This window comes from Oncorhynchus nerka, linkage group LG12 (genome assembly GCF_034236695.1).
Source record: "Oncorhynchus nerka isolate Pitt River linkage group LG12, Oner_Uvic_2.0, whole genome shotgun sequence".
Classification (NCBI taxonomy): domain Eukaryota; kingdom Metazoa; phylum Chordata; class Actinopteri; order Salmoniformes; family Salmonidae; genus Oncorhynchus; species Oncorhynchus nerka.
Window position 1 is genome coordinate 54432782 of NC_088407.1, and position 24141 is coordinate 54456922.

Sequence of the window (24141 nt, forward strand, 5' to 3'; positions counted from 1 at the left end):
CCCTAAATCAATACTTTGAAGAAGCACCTTTGGCTGCAAATATTTGTCCATTATTCTTAAAAGTTCTTCAAGCTCTGTCAAGTTGATAGTTGAACATTGCTAGAAAGCCATTTTCAAATCTTGCCACAGATTTCTAAGCCTATTTAAGTCAAGACTGTAACTAGGCCACTCGGGAACATTCAATGTCGTCTTGGTAAGCAACTCCAGTGTTGATTTGGCCTTGTCCTGCTGAAAGGTGAATTCATCTCCCAGTGTCTGTGGAAAGCAGATTGAACCAGGTTTTCCTCTAGAATTTAGCCTGTGCTTATAGCTGTATTCCGTTTCTTTTTAGCAATAAAAGAAAACTCCCTAGTTCTTGCCGATGACAAATATGAAGAGTGTTACTCCATGATGTGTTGGATTTGCCCCAAACATAACACTTCGCATTCAGGACAAAAAGTTACCTTCTTTGACACATTATTTGCAGTAAGTGCCTTGTTGGAAACAGGATGCATGTTTTGGAACATTTGTATTCGGTACAGGTTTCCTTCTTTTCACTTTGTCATTTAGGTTAGTATTGTGGAGTAACTACAATGTTGTTGATCCATCCTCAGTTATCATAGCACAGCCATTAAACTCTTAACTGTTTTAAAGTCACCATTGGCCTCATGGTAAAATCCCTGAGCAGTTTCCTTCCTCTCGAACAACTGAGGTAGGAAGGACGCCTGACATTTTGTAATGACTGGGTGTATTAATACATCTTCCAAGGTGTAATTAATAACTTCACCATGCTCAAAGGGATATTCAGTGTCTGCTTTTTATTTTATTTTTTACACCTCTGCCAATCGGTGCCCTTATTTTCGAGCCATTGAAAAACCGCCCTGGTCTTCTCTGTGGTTGAATCTGTGCTTGAAATTCACTGCTCAATTGAGGGACCTTACAGATAACTGTATGTGTGGGTTACAGAGATGAGGTAGTCATTCAAAAAATAATGTTAACCACTATTATTGAAAACAGAATGAGTCCACGCAACTTATTATGCGATTTGTTAAGCACTTACTTAGGCTTGCCATAACAAAGGGGTTGAATACTTATTGCCTCAAGACATTTCAGCTTTACATTTTGTATTCATTTCTAAAATGTTCTATAAACAAAATTCCACTTTGACATTATGGGGTATTGTGTGTAGATCAGTGACACAAAATCTCAATTGAATACATTTTTAATTCAGCCTGTCACACAACAAAATGTGGAAAAGGTCAATCCTTTCGAAAGGTACTCTATGTCCATTTATTATAATCCACATAAGAATTCACACGAGACGAACTGTAACCTGCATGTAGCCTACATAAGGTACAATGTAGGTACGATGTGCATTGTCTACAAACACCGCTTCAAGCTGACCCCTGGTGGCGATTCTATTTTCGATATTCAAATTCTCCTGCTGCAGGATTATTTTCCTCCTGCGACGAAAGTGGTCAAATTAAGATCTGACATCTGTAGGTTGTAAAGCAGTGACAATCATCTGGTTTGATGTGGTTAATAACACACATCATTCTAATAAGGCTGAGTCTCACTGCACCGTGGGAACCATTCATCTGGTGGCACCGGACAATAACTCCTGGCACTCCTCTCCCCTGTTCATTTTTTACAGGCAGGGAGGAGAAGCGCAGAGCATTGGAACAGCAGCATAGAGCATCCTTTAGCCGCCTCAAAGCCACATTGCCTGCCATTAACCTTGGGCTGGAACCCATTGAGCCAAAATTATTACGCAAAGTTCTAATTTTATAGAAGGGAACCATACAAATAAATTCTGGTGCTGGTGGGACAGGGTAATTGGAAGGAGGGCCGGTAACAGGGCCCCTGAATGAACCCAGGTCTGGAGGAGAATTCCCATGGGTAATTTATTCTGTGTTATTCTCCAACTGGAGCCTGTTGAGTAACTTCATCCCTCCATCCCTCTCTCAGAGGGATAAAAACGAGCTGGCCGGTGGTCTCCACTTTTGGGCCTCTTAGTTAAAGCTCTTTAGTGGTGCAGATGACAGTAAGTGGGGCAGGGGAGTAAAGAGATGGCAGAGGTGGTACGGCAAATATCCTTTATCTTTTTAGTACCCTTTAATGCCACACACACCGGAGGATCCCCAACAATGTGCCATTCATATTGCCCTGCCCTCTCAGGGCTGAAGTGGCACTTGAGGTGAGAGGAGAGGGTAAATTAGATATCTGGGCCACACATTATAGAGACAATGAAAGGATAAAAAGCCAGGAGGCTTATTGACATGTCCAAAGGTACAGGATAAGTGCCTCTGAAGCCAGAGCCAATCAGGTGGGGTCTTTATGTGATCAATTCTTGAGGATGGGACTGAAGTCATCTTCAAGGAAGAACACTTTCTGGAACATCCAATAATTGTACGTGAAATAGCATTTCAATAATGATTGGCTGAAATTATTGCTGTCTTTGTTATAACTGTAGTGCATTCTGAAATGCTGGTACAAAACACTCCCTTTTTTCCCTCAACATCACCTGTCAGTGTTTGGTGCAGGAATCACAGCAGTACGATCATTATGAGTATTTGCCTCTCAAAAACATGGTGTGGGTGAGTCAAACATAAGTACCGTCTGTCTGTCCAACCACAGGGATATGTTCAAAGTGGGCTCCAGCTACATCTTAACACCCATAGACTTGTAAACAACAGCCAATCCCAGAATCAAAAAAAAGAATTGGCAATTTCTCACCAAAGGATGCCAAAAACATTTCAACACAGACATCAGTCTCTCCTCTCTCTAAAATCACTAATTATCTCGCCCTCGTTTATGGCCAACTGTTTCTGTCGGTTGTCTATCTGCATGATGACCTAGAAAAGACCACATACACACACACTAAATTGGAGTCAGCCCAATACCCAGTGACAGGCGCCAAGGCTAAGCCTGTCCTCACAGCAATACCTGGTCCACACAGGCCTATACGGCTAGCATGATCCCAGGCTTGTTTGCTAGGACTACAACTCTCAAAGCCACACAGCTGCTGGACAAGGCTTGAGGTAACCAACTTTACTGAAAGTACTGTACCACTAAACCCAGTTGGGTAGGTTACTTTATAAATGTAATATGTTACAATTTCTAGTTACCTGTCCAAAATTGTAATCAGTAACAAGATTTGTGGATTACCAAAACTCAGTAACGTAATCTGATTATTTTCAGTTTACCTTCCCCTTAAGAGGCATTAGAAGAGGACAAAAAGCCATTTGGTGTTCCATCGTAGTCATCACTGACTTGTGATCAGATTCGCTCAGGCAACTTAAACGTGCACCTTTTTCAATGCAGAATTGAGTGACAATTGAGAAAACCAAAAGGTGTTATTTTCCCCCGCAAACATCCTTTCTGAATTTAAAAGTAATTATTTTGTTTTTCAAAAGTATCCAATTACAATATTTGTTGCAGGTAACGTATTTATAATCAGATTACATGTAATCAGTTACTCCCCAATAAATTAAAATAAGCTGAACATGGCATGGACAGTCATAGCACAGGAAATGAGATATTGCATTACAACCCAGTCTTGCTGAAACCCAGGAGGAACTAGTTGTGAGATATCTGTCCCAAACCCTGCAACAACATGTGGGCCAATCCTGGGTGGAATCACTGAGGTATAGTATATAATTAGAGTGGAAGTGGAATACCCCCTTGGGAATACTAGATAGGGAAAACACACATACCTTTAAGATATTTTCTAATAATGAAAGTTCACAGGAGTAAGAAGTAAAAGGTAGCCCTACAAATTATATATATTTTTTTACTGATATCCATTTGGTTTATGATTTATTAAGTTATTGCACCTTTGAAATCCTGTTACCAAATTGGTAGCAGAATTTCCGAAAAATCTGTAACAGAATTACTGCAATTGAATTGGCTGCAATGGTAAAGCATAGTAGTCACAAACTACAGTTGGGTCACCTGCTACATTTCTCCCTTCCACTGGCATACTGTAATATTCAACTCATAACTGTTTTCTTTCTCTTTAGTGAGATAAAAATAAATCTCAGTTAGTAAAGCATAGTGTTTGCAATGTCAGGGTTGTGGCTTCGATTCCCGCGGGGGAACAGTATAAAAAAAGGATAAATGTATGCACTCACTACTGTAAGTGACTCTGGATAAGATTGCCTGCTAAATTACGTAAATGTCAAATGAAAACAGTCTGGGCAACCCTTCCCTCTCGCTCTCTCCAGTTACTATACCTCTCCTAGCTCTTACTGACACAATGAGCCCCCTCTTTTTACATTTTCTATCCTAAATATTAGGACTATGTAAAGGCTTTGATTTCTGATCAAACAGATGGAAAAATAGGTCTTAGAAAACATCTACCAGAAAAGGTCTTAAAAGGTATGAGAAAGCAAAAGGCTTTGATTTCTGAGAGACTCCTTTCCTTAACCAGCATCCTTACCCACTGAGTACCAACCGAAGTTGAAACATTTAACATTTAAGTCATTTAGCAGACGCTCTTATCCAGAGCGACTTACAAATTGGGAAAAAGTAGTAGAAATTTGGTCAGTCTGCCTTGTCTTTAATTTTAATGTCCACAGACATTGTTTTTCATTTTTGGTACAGTCCGGAATGGCCAGTACACAGTTGAGCACACTAGAGTTGAGTACACTAATGTGTTGTACTGTACTGAACTCTACTGTACTGTGTTTTTCTGTACTCTACTGAGCTCTACTGTGCTGTACTTTGATGTCCAAACTTGTGAAACATAGACATCTATGACTGGTTCAGATTTGGTCAGGTCTGGACCAACCAAATCTTGTCTTGTTTGCCAGTGTGTAGATTAACACCCAAATATGCAAAGGAGGATATTGCATATTTAAACCTTTGTGTACCTGTTTAGGATAAATCACCATGAAGAGAATGACATTCATATCCACAATTATGCATTTCTGTGTCGTACACAGTTCTGTTACCGCAATTCTGTTCCCGGGTGTGAATACACGTCACTTTCTGTAGTTCAAAAACTAAAATCTATTCAAGGTCATAGTTGACATCCAATTCTTTTCGGCAGACATATTTGAAACTTAATAAATTCGGAACAGATGTTTAACAGTTTTTGGAAAAACTGGTCACAACAATCGGAGGTAAATTTGACCGAAAATCCATGACCAAATTTTGCGTTTGCACAGATCTTTCAGGAAATGTGTTTTTGTAAACATTTCTGTATACATTCTTACATGTAGTCCTGGTGCATGGAGTTGTATGGTTTGCTGAACTTTGTTTTTTGTTTGGCAAACATTTTAAGGTGAAAAAAACATTACCATGGAATTGCCCATATACAACTGTGTAGTAGGTTGACTCACCTGATTGTCAAATTTGAGGGACTGGGTGCCCACAAGGAATCGAATGGCATCTGATTCAGCTATCTGGGAAGTAAGTGCACGAGCCTGGAGAAGCAAAACAACAAGATAGATACAATTGACACATTGTAAAAATGAATGATATAATTGCAAAGCAACAATGTTGACATACATTGAATACAGCTCAGCTGTCACTGAGGTTAAATTCTTAGCTAGGGGGTTGTCTGACATAGCATTAACGTTATCAAGCAAATGCATGGAACTGACTGTACCTGAAATTCGAGGCCATATATGACAGGTGCATCGTCCTCCATTTCCCACGTCTGATGCAAGCTTATGATTATTGATAGAAAGCGTAACGTTTAATTTGAGGATTCACAAATAAGCTGCTTGTACTGGTTATCCATCACCTCACTGGACGTTATTATAGTTCCGCAAACGTAAAAATGAATACTTACGTACCGTATAGTAAATGCCCGTAAATATGTTTGGAAAAAGCTGATATTTATGTTTTAAAATGCGTAAAATCTTCAAGAATACCCATTTGACAGTTGTGTATGAAATGTCAACCCTCTAGGACACCGTACATTTCCCTTCCTGGAAAACTAACGCAGGCGCACTATTGCCGTAACTGTCATCGTTCCTAAGCAAAGGTAACGTAAAGCTCCCTTTTTTGTTAACATGTATTCGTTTACAGCTTGACAGGAAATTCTGATGCATCGCTACATGTGATTTCTGTAAACAAGTGTTTGGTATTAATACTGTTATGAAACTAGCTAATGTCCCGTTTCGCCATTTGAAGCACTGTTAACTTAGCTTAACAAGCTATTTAAATAGCTTGCTAGCTAGCCAAGCAGTTAGCCTATCGTCATCACGCAACAACCACAACAATATTCTGCTATAGCCCAGTTTAAGAAATACCAAATGCATTACCTATACTTTAACGCACATACTTACAAATCCATGTAATTTTTATTTCCCCGTGCTATGCTATTCCTCAGGGCAAAGAATCATGGACAACAACAAGACTCCTGCCCAGAGGCCAGTCACTCTTGACATCACAGGGGCAGTGGAGGTTAAACCCAGCCTGAGTGAAGCCCCTATCTCTCCTCAGCCATCCCTCCTTCCCTCCTCTGATGTCCATTTCCAGGAGGAGAGCATCGACCTGGGGGGCGAGTCCTTCATCACTCCCGAGGAGGACAGCCACAGCACGCCCTCAGAGAGCCTGATGGACAAGCTCAATGACCAGATGATGGAGAGTGTCATGATCTCTGACTCCCCCAACAACAGTGAGGAGGATGATGTGGTTCCCATGGACAACCTGCTGGAGCAGTTTGAGGAGAGGGAGGAGGAGCCAGCAGCAGCAGTGGTTAAAGAAACCTTAGTGGAGGAGGTGGAGGAGAAAATGGATGATCTGATTGGACAAGACACTACTGAGATCAAGATAGAGGCAGCGATGATGCAGACAAGTCCAGTAGCCTCTAGTCCTGAGGAACCATTGGAGAATGTGAAACAGAAGCTAACCACTGATGACCAGGACGTTATCACTGTCTCTGTCTCTGCTGTAACCCCAGAGGACAGCACCCCCAGCTCAGGCAGCCCCAAGCCTGAGGCAGCAGCCCTGGAAGCTAGCAGCAAAGAGACCACATCTAAGGATGAATCCATCCCTGTGTGCACCATATTCAGCCAGGGCAGCCAGCCCAAAGCCCAGGCCCTGGTGCCGGATGGCTTCCAACCTACCCTCATTAAATCTCCCAGCTTCAGTAGTGGCACCGGGGGGAGCACAGAGATTACCCCCAGTCAACTGGCTCCCCTGGTCTGCCAGCCCAGCCCCAGCCTCAGCAAGTTTTTCTCTGACAGTGGCCATGTCAACCCGGCTACTGACTTCTTTGACTCCTTCACTACTTCCTCCTTCATCTCTATCAGCAACCCCAACGCAGAGTCCCCAAAGTCAGCCGCCCCACCCGAACGCCAGCTCTCTGCTTCCTCTGGGTCCTCTCTGTCCACCTCTGGGCTTACGGAGTCCGGCATCCTCACCCCTAGCTCCTTCATTGGGCCTACCCAGACTGAAGCCACCCCCAGGCCTCTTCAACAGGCTCCAGTAGAGCCAGCCCCGGCCACAGCCCCTCCTCAGCCCTTCACCCAGCTGCAGGCTGTGTTTTCGGGGGGAGATGACCCGTTTGCCACGGCACTGAACATGAGTGAGGCTGATAAGAGGTACGATGCCTGGCTGCCTTCTGAGGAGACCAGGAAGGTGCTGATCTCCATGGCAACGCAGCACTACAGCCAGGTGTTTGTGGAGAGGGAGAGACTGGCCATGCCCGGACTCAAGTTTGACAACCTGCAGGTGGGTTAGCTTGCCATTTGCCCATAGAGCTGGGGTTCCATACATGTTGAGATCTAGTCATTTTCTCCTGGCCCTAACTGATTGTGACCACTGACCAGTTCTGTGTGTGCGTTTCAGGGTGATGCTGTGAAGGATCTGATGGTGCGTTTAATGGGGGAGCAGGCGGCTATGAAGAGACAGGTCCTTACAGCGAACTCTGTAGAACAGTCCTTCCTGGGCCTCAAACAACTCATTGTGAGTCACTGTGCGTGCATGTTAATGTGTTTGTGTGAACAGGTATTTTATACATCTATATGTAACAGCCTTGTTGGAAACGACTTTCATGGCAGCTTGGTTTACCCATACTTAAAAATATATATAATAATTCGCCTTTGCATTCCCCTCCATTTGAAAGAACTAGGATGCACAGAAAGCGCTTGCACTTCTACTTAGTCAGTGAGTGAAGACAGCGTAAATTGCTGTTTGTATGTAGCAGATACGCTTGTGACATTCTATGATGACTACCTAGAGTATGCCTCACCTCCCTCATTGAATGGTTGTTAATAGCACAGCCCCATAAAATTGCCTACAATTTCTCTGGTTCACCTGACTCCCCTATCCCTCCATAAAGCATGTCAATTAGTCTGCATAGTGACCTCTCCTCCTCCATGACCTCATTCTCCTCTTTCCTCCCCTTCCCCTGTTTTAGCAAATGCCCCTGACCTGCACTTGGTATTTATATATATATATATATATATATGAGAGAGAGAGAGACCTCCAGGCTTTGAGTTCTCTCTCCTGCTGTGCTGATGTCTAATGCATGGGAGCTGTTTGCATATTTCAAAGCCTTCTGCTCACACACCCACCTGGCACTGGGCTGTGGTCCTCCAGGAATACACACACACACACACAGAGATTGTGAGTGAGGCAGGTCTGTTGAAATGTCAATGGGTTTTGCTCCTCCACTGTGGCCCTCACAGCTCCAGCCGGCCCAGCCTATCAACCTGACACTGATCAATAGTTATGATTGATTGCACCGAATTTGAGGCAGTTGGGTGGTCTGTTTCTTCATTCACTTGGTGTATGTTGGCATGGTGTGTGTTAGTGTTAATGGCCTACTTTTGCATGTTTCTTGGGAGGGAAGGCTTCTATATTATGCCCTATGTATAATTATACACATTTTACAATTGTATAACATTGAGATTCTTTAAAATATCAATTAAGTGCTTGGGAAAAGTCCTTGAATTTGTCTATGAGTCATGCTTAATAAAAATATATATTGTCCGAGGGCTATGTCGTTATGGGCCAATTTTCATATATTCACTTTCATACATTCGGAGCTGCGTGAAAATCTTTATTTTTGTTTGAAACTATTTTGAAATGTTTATCCCAATGTCACACATTGGCCCCATTTGTTTATAGAAAGACTCATTTATAGATTATGGTAATTCCTCTTAACATAATTTACTGAATTCCCATGTTCACTTTGAAGATGGTAGAATAACTGTCGACATTTCCTTTTCCTCAGCCCACAAGATGAGTAATGAACAGCAAAATCACTAGCCTATGTCAATTTACTATCCCCCATAGTAGAAAAGTTGACCTATTCTTTTGGTCAGCTTGTCGTTCTGTGCGAGAAAGAAATAGAGTACTCCAAACCGACTCTGGGACAGTTGCAGGACGATAGAGCACAAATTCATACGACCAGTACATAAAAATTAAAAAGCAATGAGGCTGATGCAACAGAACAGAATGTTTACCTTAAAATGTTGACCAAATATTATTTCTTCACATAATAAGCGCAGCGATGTGCACACGGCAGTAGGCTACGCACAAATGTTCGTTCCATAATGCAATAAGCGGGAAAATGACAGATATGAGAATATCTGTTAGAAATGTTGAACAATTGGAGATCTAAAGATGCAACAACTAGCTTGCCTACCGTTGCCTATGCACTTGAATGGTGAGTGGGAAGTGAGCTTCAAATTCCAGTTGAGAAATAAAAATAGCCGCTCTTTTTAATCATGGCCACGCAATGCAGTTGCATTTAGAATTGTGCAATGATTTGGCTTTTAAAGCACATGTTCAATCCAGCAGCAGCTCTTGTGCTGTCTTGACAGATTTCCCGCTCTGTATCTATATGCTCTGAACGTGTGATAAATAAGAATCATAACAACGAACAAAAATACACACTCACCAATGTCATTCCACAAAATTATGCAAATGAATCTATAGACGACAAGCATGACCGGTCAAATGTATTTACGTCGACTGGTATTCGACTGGTACTCGACTGGTATTTCCATCAATGAAAAGGCTAAAAAGCATCTTGCAATGGGATTTTTTTCTTCTTCTCCCAGACAATTGGCCTGCACCAATTCTATTTATTGGCTATTAGAAACCCTGGTGTGTGTGTGTGCGCTCACACAGAGCTATGTTTACCTTGGGGTTGTAGTGACTAATTAGATGTGCCCTATGGCTGTATAGAGATGTGTGTGAGTCTTCCCTCTGGCTTGTGTGTGTGTGTGTGTGTGTGTGTGTGTGTGTGTGTGTGTGTACTCCCTCCTGATTCTGGGGGCTGCTGGGAGCTGGCAGTGACTCATGCTGCAGTGCCAGAGTATGACTGCACCCACTGCCACCACACTCCCTCTGAGAGAACACACAAACGCTGGCTATCACAGATAGATGGAGGGAGGAGCACAGAGATTATGGATGGGAAGAACAGAGGAGAGGGAGAGGAAGGACGAGAGAGAAGAGATGGGAAGGGAGGAAGAGAGCTATTAGGCTGGGAAAGAAGAGAGATGAGGGGAGGGGAAGCGAGGGATGAAAAGGAGGAAATGGCCTCTGTGGAGAAGAGCGAGGCTTTGAGAACAGATGCTGCGTTCTCTTTCTCTCGCTCTCTCCCCATCCCCCGCTGATACAGACAGACAGTGGTGATATACACCACTGAGAGAACATTATTCATAGGCGAGCTCAGATAATATTATTAACACCACCTGAACATACAGTAACTGAGTCCAAATATCATAGCTCCACACTTTGACTTGAAATAGGACTGACCCAAACCCTGTTGAATGTTGGTGTTGTAGAGGGAGAGCCAGATCCTCTCTCTCTGCTTGGTTAACTGTCCTCTATCCCTCAGGATGTCTCTCTCTCCCTCCCATCCCTCTCTCTACCCTTCCTTTGAGAGCTAGTGACCCGTCTGTCCTCTCCCCTGAGTCGGCCCGTCAGCATTTCCCCTCTTGCTCAGCAGGGCTCAGGGACTTTATTTTTTTCTCTCTCTCTCTCTTCCCTCCCTCTCATCCCTTCCTCATTTCCTCTGAGGCTTGTGTTGTGACCCGTCTCTTGTCTCTTGTGGCCAATGTCAGCTGGCCAATGCCTCCTCTTGCTCAGTATTACCCATGGCCCCTCTCCTTCCCCCTCTGGTGACCTGCCCCCCCTCCCTCTCTCTCTCCCCATAGTGATATTGGCCTAGGGCTTATATTTCTCTCATCTCTCCCTCCGGTGACCTGTCTCCTCTCTCTCCCTGTGGCTGGTCAGCGTCCCCGCTCTCTCAGCAGGGCCCTGGGCTGGTTAATCTGTCACTCTGATTAACCACCTCTCTCCTTCATTCTCTCCATCCCTCTCTTCCTCTGGGGCTGATGACCTCCCTCTCTCCCTAGTGTGCTGGTGTCTGGGCCTGGGGCCAGGCCCGTCTGTGCCGGGGCCATATGTCCAGTGGAGGAAGGGGAGGGGAGGTATGATTAGCATCATCCCCACCTTCCTCCCACCTTGGCTGGGTCAGCCTTGGCCTTGACGCTCCCTCCCATCTGTAACCACAATGACCTGCATTATACAGTAGCTACCTGGAGGTGTGCAGCAGAGTTGTCATTACCTCAACCCATTACAACATTGAGATCTGGACTAGCTGTGCCAGCTGTTTGTCCTATGCTATGGCAGTCAGTGCTCTTCAGCACTGGTCCTGGGCATAAGCACAGAGCGAGGCAATGTAGCTACAGCTAGGTACTGAGTTTTGTAAAGGGAGAATGAGGCCTTTAAATCCATCTGTGGACAACGTCATCAAACACGGTCACCCAAAGGAAAGCTGTTCAGAACTGTCCCAGAGACAGCCATTACAGGGTCATACAGAGTTGCTATAGCAATCCCTACTAAACTAGTTACTTCAAAATGCCTTCATATCAGTCATGTGATCTATACCATTGTCCCAGGGCTATAGATGTCTGGATCCCTTCAAACAGCAACTACGGTGGTCTTTAGAACAGTCAGCCAGTCAGTCCATCCTCTTGGCCTGGAGGCAAAGCCCTGGACTGGCACTCAGGGCCACTGATACAGAGCCTACAGCCCTTCACCAAACCATCAAAGACAAGTTAGCCACTAGCAAGGCCTTAGAGAGGCTAGTGTGTTTTGCATACTACCTTTCTTTTGTCTCTCCCCTCTATTCATTCAAAATTCTGGGGCTAAATTGAAGTGGCACAGGAGCTTTAGTTTGTTAGGCAGAGCAGGGCGAGTAGCCTTTCTACTGTGTTTGGCTGGAGGCTGGCGTCTCACGAGAACCCTGGCAGTGGGTGTGCAGTGAGCTTCGCTTCAGGGAGTTTCCACTTCACAAAAGGAAAATCTCTCAAACTTGTGATCTTCAACACAATTTGAGAATCCTCGCCCCTTTTAAACACGTGACGCTGCTAATTGCAAACACAGCCTGGTGTTTGTTTCTGTGTGTTTTGTATGAGTAGGGAATCCAGTGGTATTCTATTGAAGTAGTGAAGTCTCTCTGTTCTTCTCCTATTATGGGGTGGGGATGGAGCTCCCTGGCGGGGGCCCAAGGCCTGATTGGTTTTACTGGCTCTGGAGTCTCTCGCTGTTGCCCCGTCAGAACTGTGGCTAGTCAAGCAGACACTAGCTGGCTTGTAATCCTATTGGTTCTCTCTCCCCCAGCTGTGTGTGTGCGTGTGTGCCACGCCACGCGTCTGTAGTACTCACAAGGGCTTCTGTTGAACCTTATTTTTTAAAATCAGGTGAATAAAAAGGGATGAGCTGAAAGGAAGCTCATACCCCTGCCTCCCCGGTGGCTGTGCGTGAACACTATGCATGCAAACTGTGGCTAATCCACTTCCTTCCCCAGTGTGAGAGACAGGAGTTTTCATTTAGGCCTGCACTGTGGCCCTGCTCAGTACACATTCTGCGTTCATCCGCATTTCCTCATTAAATATCACTCAATATAATCAGCAACTTCTCTGTCTTAATGCATCCTCACTTGATTTAGGAGGATCCGATTGGCTCTTATTGCAGAGTAATATGAGCGGAGGTAAATTTATACTGAAAACATATATTAACACAACATGTAAAGTGTTGGTCCCATGTGTCATGTGCTGAAATAAAAGATCCCAGAAATGTTCCATACGCACAAAATAAAATTGTTTACATCCCTGTTAGGGAGCATATCTGCATTCCCAGTCATGTGAAATCCATAGATTAGAGCCTAATGCATTTATTTCAATGAACTGATTTCCTTCTATGAACTGTAACTCGGTAAAAATCTTTGACATTTTTGCGTGTTGCGTTTTTATATTTTTGTTCAGTGTATTAGTCATGTTCATCTACTGTTCTCTCTCTCACCTCTTCTAATAGACCTTTCTCACACCTGGGATTATTGATGCTGTTGGGTGTTTGGGTATGCATGATGGCACTAACTAACATCGGTCTTGATGGGTCATTCCATGCCATTTCAGCAAGCCATGACACCCACCATCTCTGATGGCTCTGAAATCATTTCTGTTGTTAGAAACAGAAGATTAGCATTCCTGCAACATTATTTTTGTTGGGAAATAATTTGATTTTGATCATTAGATTTGCACCCAAATTAGCCATTTTAATTTATACGATTCATATAATATCCAATGAATATAGTACCTCACATATGATTTGTACCTAACTTTTTGTTCTAGCAATGAGATTGTAAAAAGCCACCCATAGATCCCACACCAAACCCACCCCAACGAGTATCAGTTGTAGGAATGCTAATCTTTTGTTTCTAACAACAGAATAGATTTAGGAACAATCTAGATGGTGGGTGTCGATCCTCTTTCTTGTACTTTTTGAGATGGAATGACCCCTTGTTGAAAACCCTTACTGTCCCTCTCCTGAACACTAACTCACAGCCATCTAATTCCGGAAACAAGTAGCTTACCTGCCCTCAACTCTGCCTACCCCAGGTGCAGGGAACAGAGGTGTGGACACCATTGTTTACAGGCTCCTCTGTTAGCACTTCTGGAGCTTTCCAGTTGCATCACCAACAGTTCCCTCCTCTGTGAAGTTGTGTGTGTGCCTGTATTGAGTGTGAAATAACGTTTGAATTGCAGGCTATCCCTGTATTCTGCTGGTTGTTATCAGTCTCTTACCAGGACTATGGAAAAGTTGTGCCTATACTAAACCGGCACCCCTTTCGGAGACCACCCACCGAGCCAACAGGTGGCGCTCTTTTTCAAGCCTACTTGCGACTTGGTGCCACTACATTATGGGATATGGTTGATTTCATAAGGGCCGTGCGAGTGTATGCGTGTACAGTATAGGGTCGTGCGAGTGTATGCGTGTACAGTATAGGGTCGTGCGAGTGTATGCGTGTACAGTATAGGGTCGTGCGAGTGTATGCGTGTACAGTATAGGGTCGTGCGAGTGTATGCGTGTACAGTATAGGGTCGTCGTATAGGGTCGAGTGTATGCGTGTACAGTATAGGGTCGTGCGAGTGTATGCGTGTACAGTATAGGGTCGTGCGAGTGTATGCGTGTACAGTATAGGGTCGTGCGAGTGTATGCGTGTACAGTATAGGGTCGTGCGAGTGTATGCGTGTACAGTATAGGGTCGTGCGAGTGTATGCGTGTACAGTATAGGGTCGTGCGAGTGTATGCGTGTACAGTATAGGGTCGTGCCAGTGTATGCGTGTACAGTATAGGGTCGTGCCAGTGTATGCGTGTACAGTATAGGGTCGTGCGAGTGTATGCGTGTACAGTATAGGGTTGTAAACTCAGGTAACTTTCCCCAAACTCCCCGGGGACTGCCGTGGGTTCTGTCTCAGTGGCTGCAGCTGCTTTTGGCCATCTCCATGTCTCTCGTTTTCAGCTTCATTTCACCCCCTAATGAAGATTTAGAGGCACCAGGGACACTGGCATGGGGGAGAGGGAGGGAGGGAGGGAGTGTGTGTGTGGAAGAGTGAGAGGGGGGAGAAAGGATGTCTTTCATTGTCCCAGTGAAATTGTCATCACAAATTAACACAGCCAAAAAGTCCAAATTGGCTACAAAAATGTAGGCATAAGGTTCAGTGTTCCTGCAGTTAGGTTTAAAATACAATTTTAAGTCTAGAAGTTGTAGAAATGGGTGGGGTTTAGTCATAATTAGGACTTCGTGGGTGTGTTTAACTAATGATAACCCAGTGAAATCTCCCATGATGGAACCCCACCTGTGCTCCAGTATAGAAAGAAAGCTGTCTGTTGTGACTGGGCTCTCCCTCCTCTATTCACTCAACAGATCTAGCTTGCATTCCTCTCCTCTCTGTTCTTCTATTCTCCTTTCACCCCCCCTCCCCTTCTGTTTCATGTGTAATCCTCTGCTGCCTAATTAGCTGGCTGGCTGTGATGAATGGCCGTGCAGTGAAAACCCAATCTCTGGGCTGACCTTGTCATCCTTACTGATTGGGAGGCTCGACTCCACACACCCTCTTATGCCCCTCTGTCCCCTGTCTTTGGCTGCCCTGGCTCCTTACCACTAATACCACCAGTCATAAACTCACTTGACAATGCTATGGTTGGCATCTCTGGTTGGTTCAATTTAGCGGTCACCGTGTCCTGTGTGTGTGTGTGTGTGCCTATCCTCTCACCTTGTCTGTTGGTTTTGTTGTAACGGCTCTTCTGTCCCTGTAGAGCACGAAGAACTGGCGTGCTGCGGTGGACCTGACAGGCAGACTGCTGACAGCTCATGGTCAGGGATACGGTAAGGCTGGCCAGCCCTCCAGCCACAACACTGACTCACTACAGGTACCTGTGTGTCTGTCTGTAAATGTTTGTTTGTCTTTGGCAATACTGGTGCACATGCCTGTATGTATGAGAGTGGTTTATGTGTGTGAGTCACGTATCTGATCACGTATGTAGCTAAGGGTCGGTACAGTGTGTCTGGGGAATAGAGGTAAGACGAACGTGTGTGTGTGTGTGTGGTAGAGGAGAGGATGGGGGTGAAAGCCAGGAGCTGCCTGCATGAATTAGACTCAGGATGACAAGAGTGGGCTGACACACACACACCCACAGAGTGGGTGGGTGGGGGTGGGGACAGGCTAGGATGACAGGAGTGTGTGTTGTTGCAGCTGTGGTTTGTTCGCCTGGCCCTGCTCACCAAGCTGAGCCTGTTCCAGAACGCTGAGATGGAACTGGAGCCGTTTGGAAACCTGGACCAACCTGACCTCTACTATGAATACTATCCTACCGTATACCCTGGGAGGAGAGGTACACACCATCTATACTTAAAATACTAACCAAACGTTCTGACACCCCCCGATCAAACCATAGAAATCCCCAGCCCTGCTAACAACCAAAGACAACACTTTATTTCACAGCCACTGTTGTTTTTCCCTTTTAACTCTGCATGAGCAGCTCTCTGATGTAGTGCCATTGCTTTAGTCTTTACAGCCCTAGGGTTTACTATAGTAGAGGCAATCGCTGTAGAGTCATGGCCGCGGACACACAGACAGCGAGAGAACCGAGGTGAACGCTTGAAGCGACACCACACAGCAGTCCAAGGGGAGAGCAGATTGAATTTCCATTCCTCAATATTAAATGCTTTGTGCTGCCCTAGGTGGCTACAGATACTGGCAACAGTTTCCTGCCTGGCATCAAAGATTGACATCTGAAGGTCTGCTGCCCCCATCCAATATCTATTATCCATGATCTAACTCTTAGAAGGAACATTAGCGAGCGCCAAGCATATCTTCTCAAACAACCAGCAGGATATACTGTTTAAAAAAACAGAATCGGTTATTCATTTGTTTACAAAGTGAGAGGGAAAAGTTTAATGTTTTTTTAAAGGAAACTTGAATAGTTTTATTTTCTATCTGCATCAACAAGTCATAGTTTCACTAAATGATGGGATGTACTTTCATTTAGTTCACTCTTTCTACACGAAGCCGACAAGTCCGATGTTTCTTTAGGTCAACAGGGTGAAACGAGTTTAACCCCTGACCCTTAGTACTCCCGAACATGGCTGTTCTCTCTGTGACGTCACTGTAAAGCTGTAGATAGGAGTCGTGGGTGTTTTCATGGGTGCTGCTGATTACCAGAGAATCTCTACACAGACAGCGACAGACAGACCGAGACGGTGCTTCCTCTGTAGCTATCAAAGAGCCAGAGATCAAAGGCTCAAAGCTCAGGCACATGACTCACTGCTCACCTCTAGGTAGGGCCTTCGTTCCTCAGGAGAGAGGGGCAAGAGGAAGAGAGCTGGAGGAAGAGAGTGTTGGGTAAAGAGAGAGAGGAGGCTTCCTGCTTTTGCAACACACGTTTCTCAACGCCATCTGTATGTCTGTGGGAGTTTGTGAATGACATATGTGTGAAGATTCTCTCTCTCGTTCTTTCAGGCTCCATGGTTCCGTTCTCGATGCGGGTGCTGCATGCAGAGCTGCCTCAGTACCTGGGGAAACCACAGGAGTCTCTGGACAGACTACACAGCATGAGGACCGTCTGTCAGACCGTGAGTTCACACACTGACTTTCTCTCGTGTCCTCCCTCGCTTTAGTTTTCTTCCAATAAAGTCAGTAATGGGTTTGAAAAAGAATGACTACCTTGTTTACAACGTGTCCCCTGTTCTGAAACGCTGTCTCTCCTGATAGATCCTGGATAACCTTGAGCAGGGCTTGGCTGAGGACGGCAGCATGATCAACCTCACCCAGGAGAACAGACAAGGTGCGGTACAGAACAGTGTCTCGTCCCCACCTGTCCCACACTATCTGAGAGAGTGGCGTAAAACCCACACTCTATACCCCGGTGTTATTCAACCTCCGCCATCCTCTTCCCAGTGAAGCCACTATTTTGCTGTTTGTCTTATATTAAAGGAACTTATTAAATGGGCATAGACCATTTGAGACAGTTGGTTTTGAGTCGTGAGAAAGCAATCAATACATAAGACATGGCCAACTTTTCAATAATTGGTTCGTCGTACTGTTCAGATGCAGAGGGATCTGGTAGTTGCACCTCACTCCTTTGTCAGTCTCTCTCTGCTTCTCTTCCTACGCACTCAATAACAAAGACTAGCACATCTCAATAGACCCCCACTGAGTGATGGCCTCAGTCAGCAGAACACACACACACACACAGGTTCACTACACACACACAATATGACTGTACACACAATCCAGTCCATACATATTCACGCATATGAGAACACATCTTGCTGCAGCTGAGCGCAAACAAGCCCACTGACAGCCTATACAATCAGCCTGAGGATAGAAAGAGTTAGTGTGTGGGAGAGGGAGTTGCAGCGTCTTCCCTCCCTTCTCAGACAAACGATGATGGTGAGTGGAATACTAGTGTGATGAGGGGAGGGGGTAGTTGGATAGAGAGATGGGAGAGAAAGGGAAGGAGGTGCTGAATTTGCTCTCTCGTGCTTCTGTTGTGTGTTATATTTAACTCTGTTTTTGTACAGTGAAATGTCGATTCAATTGGTCCCACAATGCTAAAATTGTCCCGGTAAATAAATCAACAGGTCTGAAATGAAACCAATGTGTCCTCCTTTGTTGCAGCATCTCTTCAGCTGTGGAAGTCTCGTCTGAGTCGGGTCATGTACGCCATGGCGAACTGTCTGCTCATGATGAAGGTATGTGTTCCGCGTGTGTGGGTGGTGGAGGGATTATAACGGCAGCACAGAGCTACCAGAGTGCCCTGTGGGTGTATGCGCACACACACACACACCAACTGTAACACACACATTCATTGACGTACTTGCCCAGTCACATATTCACACACATGCCTGCCCATGGCTGTCAGGAAGCTAGCGGAGGAATGGATAACAACTAGCAAGCCACGTACACACACACACACACAATGGCTAATAAAGGCTTATTGGGGTTAACAGCATTGTTTTGGTGCATATGAGTAAACGTGTTGGAGGTCTTGTCGGGTGTGTGTGTTTCGTTATACAAGGAGATATGCCGTTTGTCTGGTTCGGTCCTCTTCATTCTGCCTTCCCCTCATTCCAGAACTCTGTCTAGAGACCCATGCTGACAGTGGAACAGCCAGGCGGACGCTAGCCTGAGCATATCCTGCACCAAGACACTGTCTGTCCACCCAGAGTCTGTCCACCCAGAGTCTAGACCAAATGAGGGAACAGTGAAACACAAAGCTATCATGTAACAGAACCACCATTCTGGATGATCTGACTATCATGGCTTGGAGTCGCAATGTAATTGGCAGATGCAGAGTGACAGTGTTCACCTGACACCCACAATACATTTGACAAGTTCCATCGATGAAGACGGCATTCATCATGTTTAATGGCCCTCTATACCAGGGTTATTCAACTCTTACTCTACGAGGTCCGGAGCCTCCTGTTTGTCTGTTCTACCTGATAATTAATTGCACCCACCTGGTGTCCCAGGTCTAAATCAGTCCCTGATTAGAGGGGAACAATGAAAAAATGCAGTAGAACTGGCGTTGAGGTTCAAAGTTGAGTTTGAGGGCTCTATACTTTACTAGAGAATGCTTTCTAACAATGTTGCTTGTTCTTTCCTAGTGACAGTTGTGTGTAAAATGTTGTTTGTGTTGGTCTGTAGATGTATGATGGCAGACCACAGGCTTCCCAGTAATATCCCATAGGATCACCCTGATTGGATTCTTTGTTAGTGGGAGATGGAGAAAGAGGGACAGAGAGAAAGTGGGGAGTCGTTCTGTACATAGGTCCATAGAAAGAGACACAGCGCCATCTGCTGGTGGTAGCATGAATGTAAACACACACACACACTGCACCAACTCACTGACCTCTCTCCCATTCCCAGATACATAGCAGCCATGCTCAGCAGTTCAGTCAGCATGTGAGCGATGTGATGTGTGGTAGAGAACAGCCATGGCTGGGGAAAGGTGTGACCAGGGACACCTCGCCCTACTAATGGTCAATACACTTGATTAATTCTCACTCTGTCCGTCTCTCTCTCTCTCTTTCTGTCTCCCTCTCTCTTTATCTAGGACTATGTTCTGGCTGTAGAGACATATCACTCCATCGTCCAGTACGAGCCTCAGCAGAAAGTACAGCTGCTGAGTGGGATAGGACGCATATTCCTGCAGGTGAACACACACACCTTTTTCTCTTTCAATTTCAACTACTTTTTCCACAACATAATGCGTTTTGGTTTGAATTGTTATTTTTGACCAGATTGGAGACATTAAAACAGCCGAGAAGTATTTCCTAGATGTGGAGAAAGCCTCTCTGGAGAAGGGAAGTGGAACTACAGACACATGCGTTTTGATGAACAGGTACGAATCAGTGTGTGTCATAAATGAAACTATTTCCTGATTCATTTATCTGTACTTCTGTCAGACTTCCCTTACAGTTGTAGGGTGTGAGCAGGCACAGGGGTCACTTTGTGATGCTTTGCTAGGAGACAAAATGGTGCCATTCACACTGTGTTGATTCACATTAGCTGTTAATTGCTGTCAGTTGGCCGACTGACACATCTTCACACAGAATCACTGAAGTGACATTGTCATGTGATAGGTCTCTGTAGTAACCCAGCTGACCTGTGTGTGTTGTGTGGTTCAGGGCCTTCATCTACCTCAGTCAGAACAACTACTCAGAGGCACACTCCTCGTTCGCAGAGGTCCTAAAGATCGACCCCAAAAACCCTGTGGTAGGTGATCACGCAATCTACGACAACTATACGTGATTAAGACCTAACACATTTTATAGGATACAATCGGAAGTTTTACCTTCCTAGAAGACTGTAAATAAATGAGTGCACTGTAGTTTGAGGCAGATCTCACCCTTCGACTTCATGATATTTCCCCTCAAGCAAGAAAACAGCCGCCCTCTCTCCCCCTAAGGCAACATTATCTTCTCCCTAGACAAATAACGCCTTTCTTCCCTCTCCTCTGTGCAGAGCTCTTCTCCTTTCTTCCTCAGGCAAATGACTCTCCTCTCCTTCTCTGTAGATGAATAATTATTATTGTCCTACTCTTCTCAAGCCTTTGTCCCCTCTCCTCTCTTTACACACGTGCATTTATTTATTTACAGTCTTCTAGTAAAACTTCCGATGTATCTTATAAAATGTGTTGTCTTAATCACGTATAGTTGTCGTAGATTGCCCTCTTTCCTCTCCCTGCAGGCAAAAAACTCCTTTCTGCGTTCTCTCCCCTGTCGACATACTACAGTATATTTTCATATGGGTATTACTATATTTATTCACTGTAGTGTTTTTGCGGAAGTACACTAGTATTCATTGCAGTGTTTATGTACATGTCTGTAGTAAAGTTTACTGTAGTAAAATCTATAGCATATACTGTATTTACTATTTGTTTTATCTTTGTCATAAAAGTGGGGGCTTTCTCCTTGAGGAAACCTACTGGGCAAATACTAAGAGCAAATGTTGCATAACATGTATAGTACCGGTCAAAAGTTTGGACACAACTCATGCAAGGGTTTTTCTTTATTTTCTACATTGTAGAATAGTGATGACAAAATTATGAAATAACACATATGGAATCATGTAGTAACCAAAAATGTGATGGGATGGCGTATCGCTGCAGAAGGCTGTGGTAGCCATGCTGGTTAAGTGTGCCTTGAATTCTAAATAAATCACTGACAGTGTCACCAGCAAAGCACCATCACACCACCTCCTCCATGCTTCACGGTGGGAACCACATGCGGAGATCATCCGTCCACCTACTCTACGTCTCGCAGACACGGCGGTCAGAAATCTCAAATTTGGACTCAGACCAAAGGACAGATTTCCACCGGTCTAATGTCCATTGCTTGTGTTTCTTGGCCCAAGCAAGTCTCTTCTTATTGGTGTCCTTTAGTAGTGGTTTCTTTGCAGCAATTTGATCATGTTGGCCTGATTCACGCAGTCTCCTTTGAACAGTTGATTGCTGAGATGGATCTTACTTGAACTCTGAAGCATTTATTTGGGCTGTAATTTCTGAGGCTGGTAACTCTAATGAACTTCTCTGCCGCAGAAGTAACTCTGGGTATTCCTTTCCTGTGGCGGTCCTCATGAGAGCCAGTTTCATCATGGCACTTGGTTTTTGCATCTGCAGTTCTTGACATTTTCTGGATCGACTGACCTTCATGTCTTAAAGTAATGATGGACTATGGACTTGGTCTTTTACCAAATAGGGCTATCTTCTGTATACCATCCTACTAGCTACTTTGAAGAATATTTTGATTTGTTTAACACTTTTTTGGTTACTACATGATTCCATATGTGTTATTTCATAGTTTGTCTTCACTATTATTATACAATGTAGAAAATTGTAAAAAAAATAATAAAGAAAAACTCTGGAATGAGTCCAAACTTTTGACTGGTACTGTAGGTAGGACTCGAGTCTGAACTGATAGTTCAGAGCTTCTGCTCTTTTCTAAAACCTGTAGCGAACACAATATACAATCTATACTTGGATTAGGATTCTCACTCATGGGTGGCACAAATTGGGGAATGGGTGAAGCATACGTTAAAACATTTATTTTTATTTTTTATGTAGTATTACTATAGTTACGGATTTTTTGCTGACATTAATGTAGTATAGACAGGTTGGTTGTTTAGCAACAAAAATGACGCGTGTGCAACTATGGGCCAAAAAAGACTAGGTTGGCTTAGATTGTTGACAAAATGGAAACTATATTTGATCTCCAATGTTTATTGAAAACAAATACATTTGCACAATGAGCACTTGTCTCTCAAATACATTGTTACAGTTGTTGGTTGGCTAGTGAATTTTCCATATTAGCATTGACTGGAAATCAGTCAACATGGTATCAAGAACCAGATGAAACGAGTCACGTAAGATTCCCTACATGGCAGTTTCTTGTCATTGTTGATAGCTGTCTGGCAATCCAGAATCACAACTACTCACGGACTTCTGATCCATTTGAAGAGTGTGCATCGGTAACATGACGTCGTCAACCAACCCATCTATTTACTACAGTTTTTTTTTGCAGATAATACTGTAGTATTACATAGTATACTACAACATTCTGAAGTATGCACTACATTATCAAACTATACTAGTGTGAAGTATAGTATTCTACAGTATACTACAAAATTCTATAGTAAGCACTTCACGGTCGAGGGTTACCACCGTGTATAGTATTCTACAAAATTATATAGTAAGTACTACACATGATTGAGGGATACTACAGTGTGCAGTATACTGTATTCTACAATATTACACATGATCAAGGGATACTACAGTAGTAGAGTAATACCACTGCTTTCCCTTCACTTCTGAGACCTTTCTGACCTCTCTTCTTCCTGCGGGCCAACAACCTCTCTCTCCTCTCCCCTACAGGCGAATAACAATGCCGCAGTGTGCCTGTTGTACCTGGGCCGTCTGAAGGAGTCGCTGAGACAGCTGGAGGGCCTGGTGCAACAGGACCCGGCCCTGTACCTCCACGAGAGCGTCCTTTTCAACCTGACCACCATGTACGAGCTGGAGTCGTCCCGCTCCACCCAGAAGAAACAGGCCCTGCTGGAGTCAGTGGCCTGCCGAGAGGGAGACAGCTTCAACACACAGTGCCTCAAACTGGTGTAGAGGGAACCAGGGGGGTATGGGACCCTTGTAGGTCACAAGATTAGAGCAAAACATTTGCAAGAACAGGGGGCCATCAGGAGTGTGACCTAGGCTTGAGTGTCATTACACTCCACTAAACAACATGGGCATTACCCTGCCTGAACTCCAGAGCAGGCACACACAACTGTCCTCACAGCGCAGGCAAATCCACTCCCCATATTATACTAGTAGTGATGGAAATGATGATGATTGTGTAACTCACAAGTGAATGCTGATAGGATATCTATGTGAATACATACAGTAGTGTTTTTAGACAAGGCAGACATTTTGTATTCCTGTGTGATTAAGACCTGAGTAAATCATGTTATTTTGTCCTGTAAAATCAACCACACTTAAAGGGTCTTCTGTAACTTTTTGAATTTGAGGGTCAATGATTGACTTGGCTCAGGATCCACCCCTCTCCACAAAAGGAATGTAAAATAGATATGGAATAATTCAACTGTACATATTATTATTCGTAGGGAAAATATATTAATGGAAAGTGTTAAATTACTTCACTTATTGAATTATCCTAATGATCTCTTAAGTATAACTGTTTGTTTACATGTTGTGGTGTTTACCTGATTTTGTTGAAGTGTACTGTATTGCTCTGGATGTGAGAAAAGGAATCTTGTTTATCCAAATAAACTGAACATGGTGTAGACCTTTTACAATGGTTATTGATTGAGACCAGACTTGTGA

The 24141-nt window shown here is 44.2% G+C and overlaps 2 protein-coding genes across 3 annotated transcripts in view; one reads left to right on the forward strand and one right to left on the reverse strand.

The window, feature by feature from the left end:
- Positions 1–5903, reverse strand: part of LOC115138373 (EARP-interacting protein homolog) — a 75177-nt gene extending 69274 nt beyond the window's left edge. Inside the window, exons 1-3 of one of the 2 annotated variants that reach the window (XM_029675166.2) lie at positions 5784–5903; positions 5594–5654; positions 5325–5408 (exon numbers count right to left, since the gene is read on the reverse strand). In XM_029675166.2, the coding sequence (XP_029531026.1) occupies positions 5325–5408; positions 5594–5635 (126 nt within the window). In that variant the 5' untranslated portion in view covers positions 5636–5654; positions 5784–5903. The other variant, XM_065025651.1, reaches the window with a different exon arrangement.
- On the forward strand, positions 5878–24101 carry trappc12 (trafficking protein particle complex subunit 12). Its single transcript, XM_029675165.2, has 12 exons — positions 5878–5974; positions 6323–7668; positions 7786–7902; positions 15559–15672; positions 15996–16134; positions 17262–17374; positions 17514–17586; positions 18423–18496; positions 19861–19959; positions 20048–20148; positions 20435–20522; positions 23179–24101. Exons 2-12 carry the CDS (start codon positions 6334–6336, stop codon positions 23419–23421), a joined length of 2496 nt encoding a protein of 831 aa, XP_029531025.1. The 5' UTR covers positions 5878–5974; positions 6323–6333; the 3' UTR covers positions 23422–24101.
- Positions 24102–24141: the final 40 nt, after the last annotated feature.

Bases quoted from the DNA above. Each gene is read 5' to 3' on its own strand.
- trappc12 (XM_029675165.2), top strand. From the start codon at position 6,334: ATGGACAACAACAAGACTCCTGCCCAGAGGCCAGTCACTCTTGACATC. The intron at 7,903-15,558 runs GTGAGTCACTGT...CTGTCCCTGTAG, and splicing joins TGGGCCTCAAACAACTCATT to AGCACGAAGAACTGGCGTGC. The intron at 19,960-20,047 runs GTGAACACACAC...ATTTTTGACCAG, and splicing joins TAGGACGCATATTCCTGCAG to ATTGGAGACATTAAAACAGC.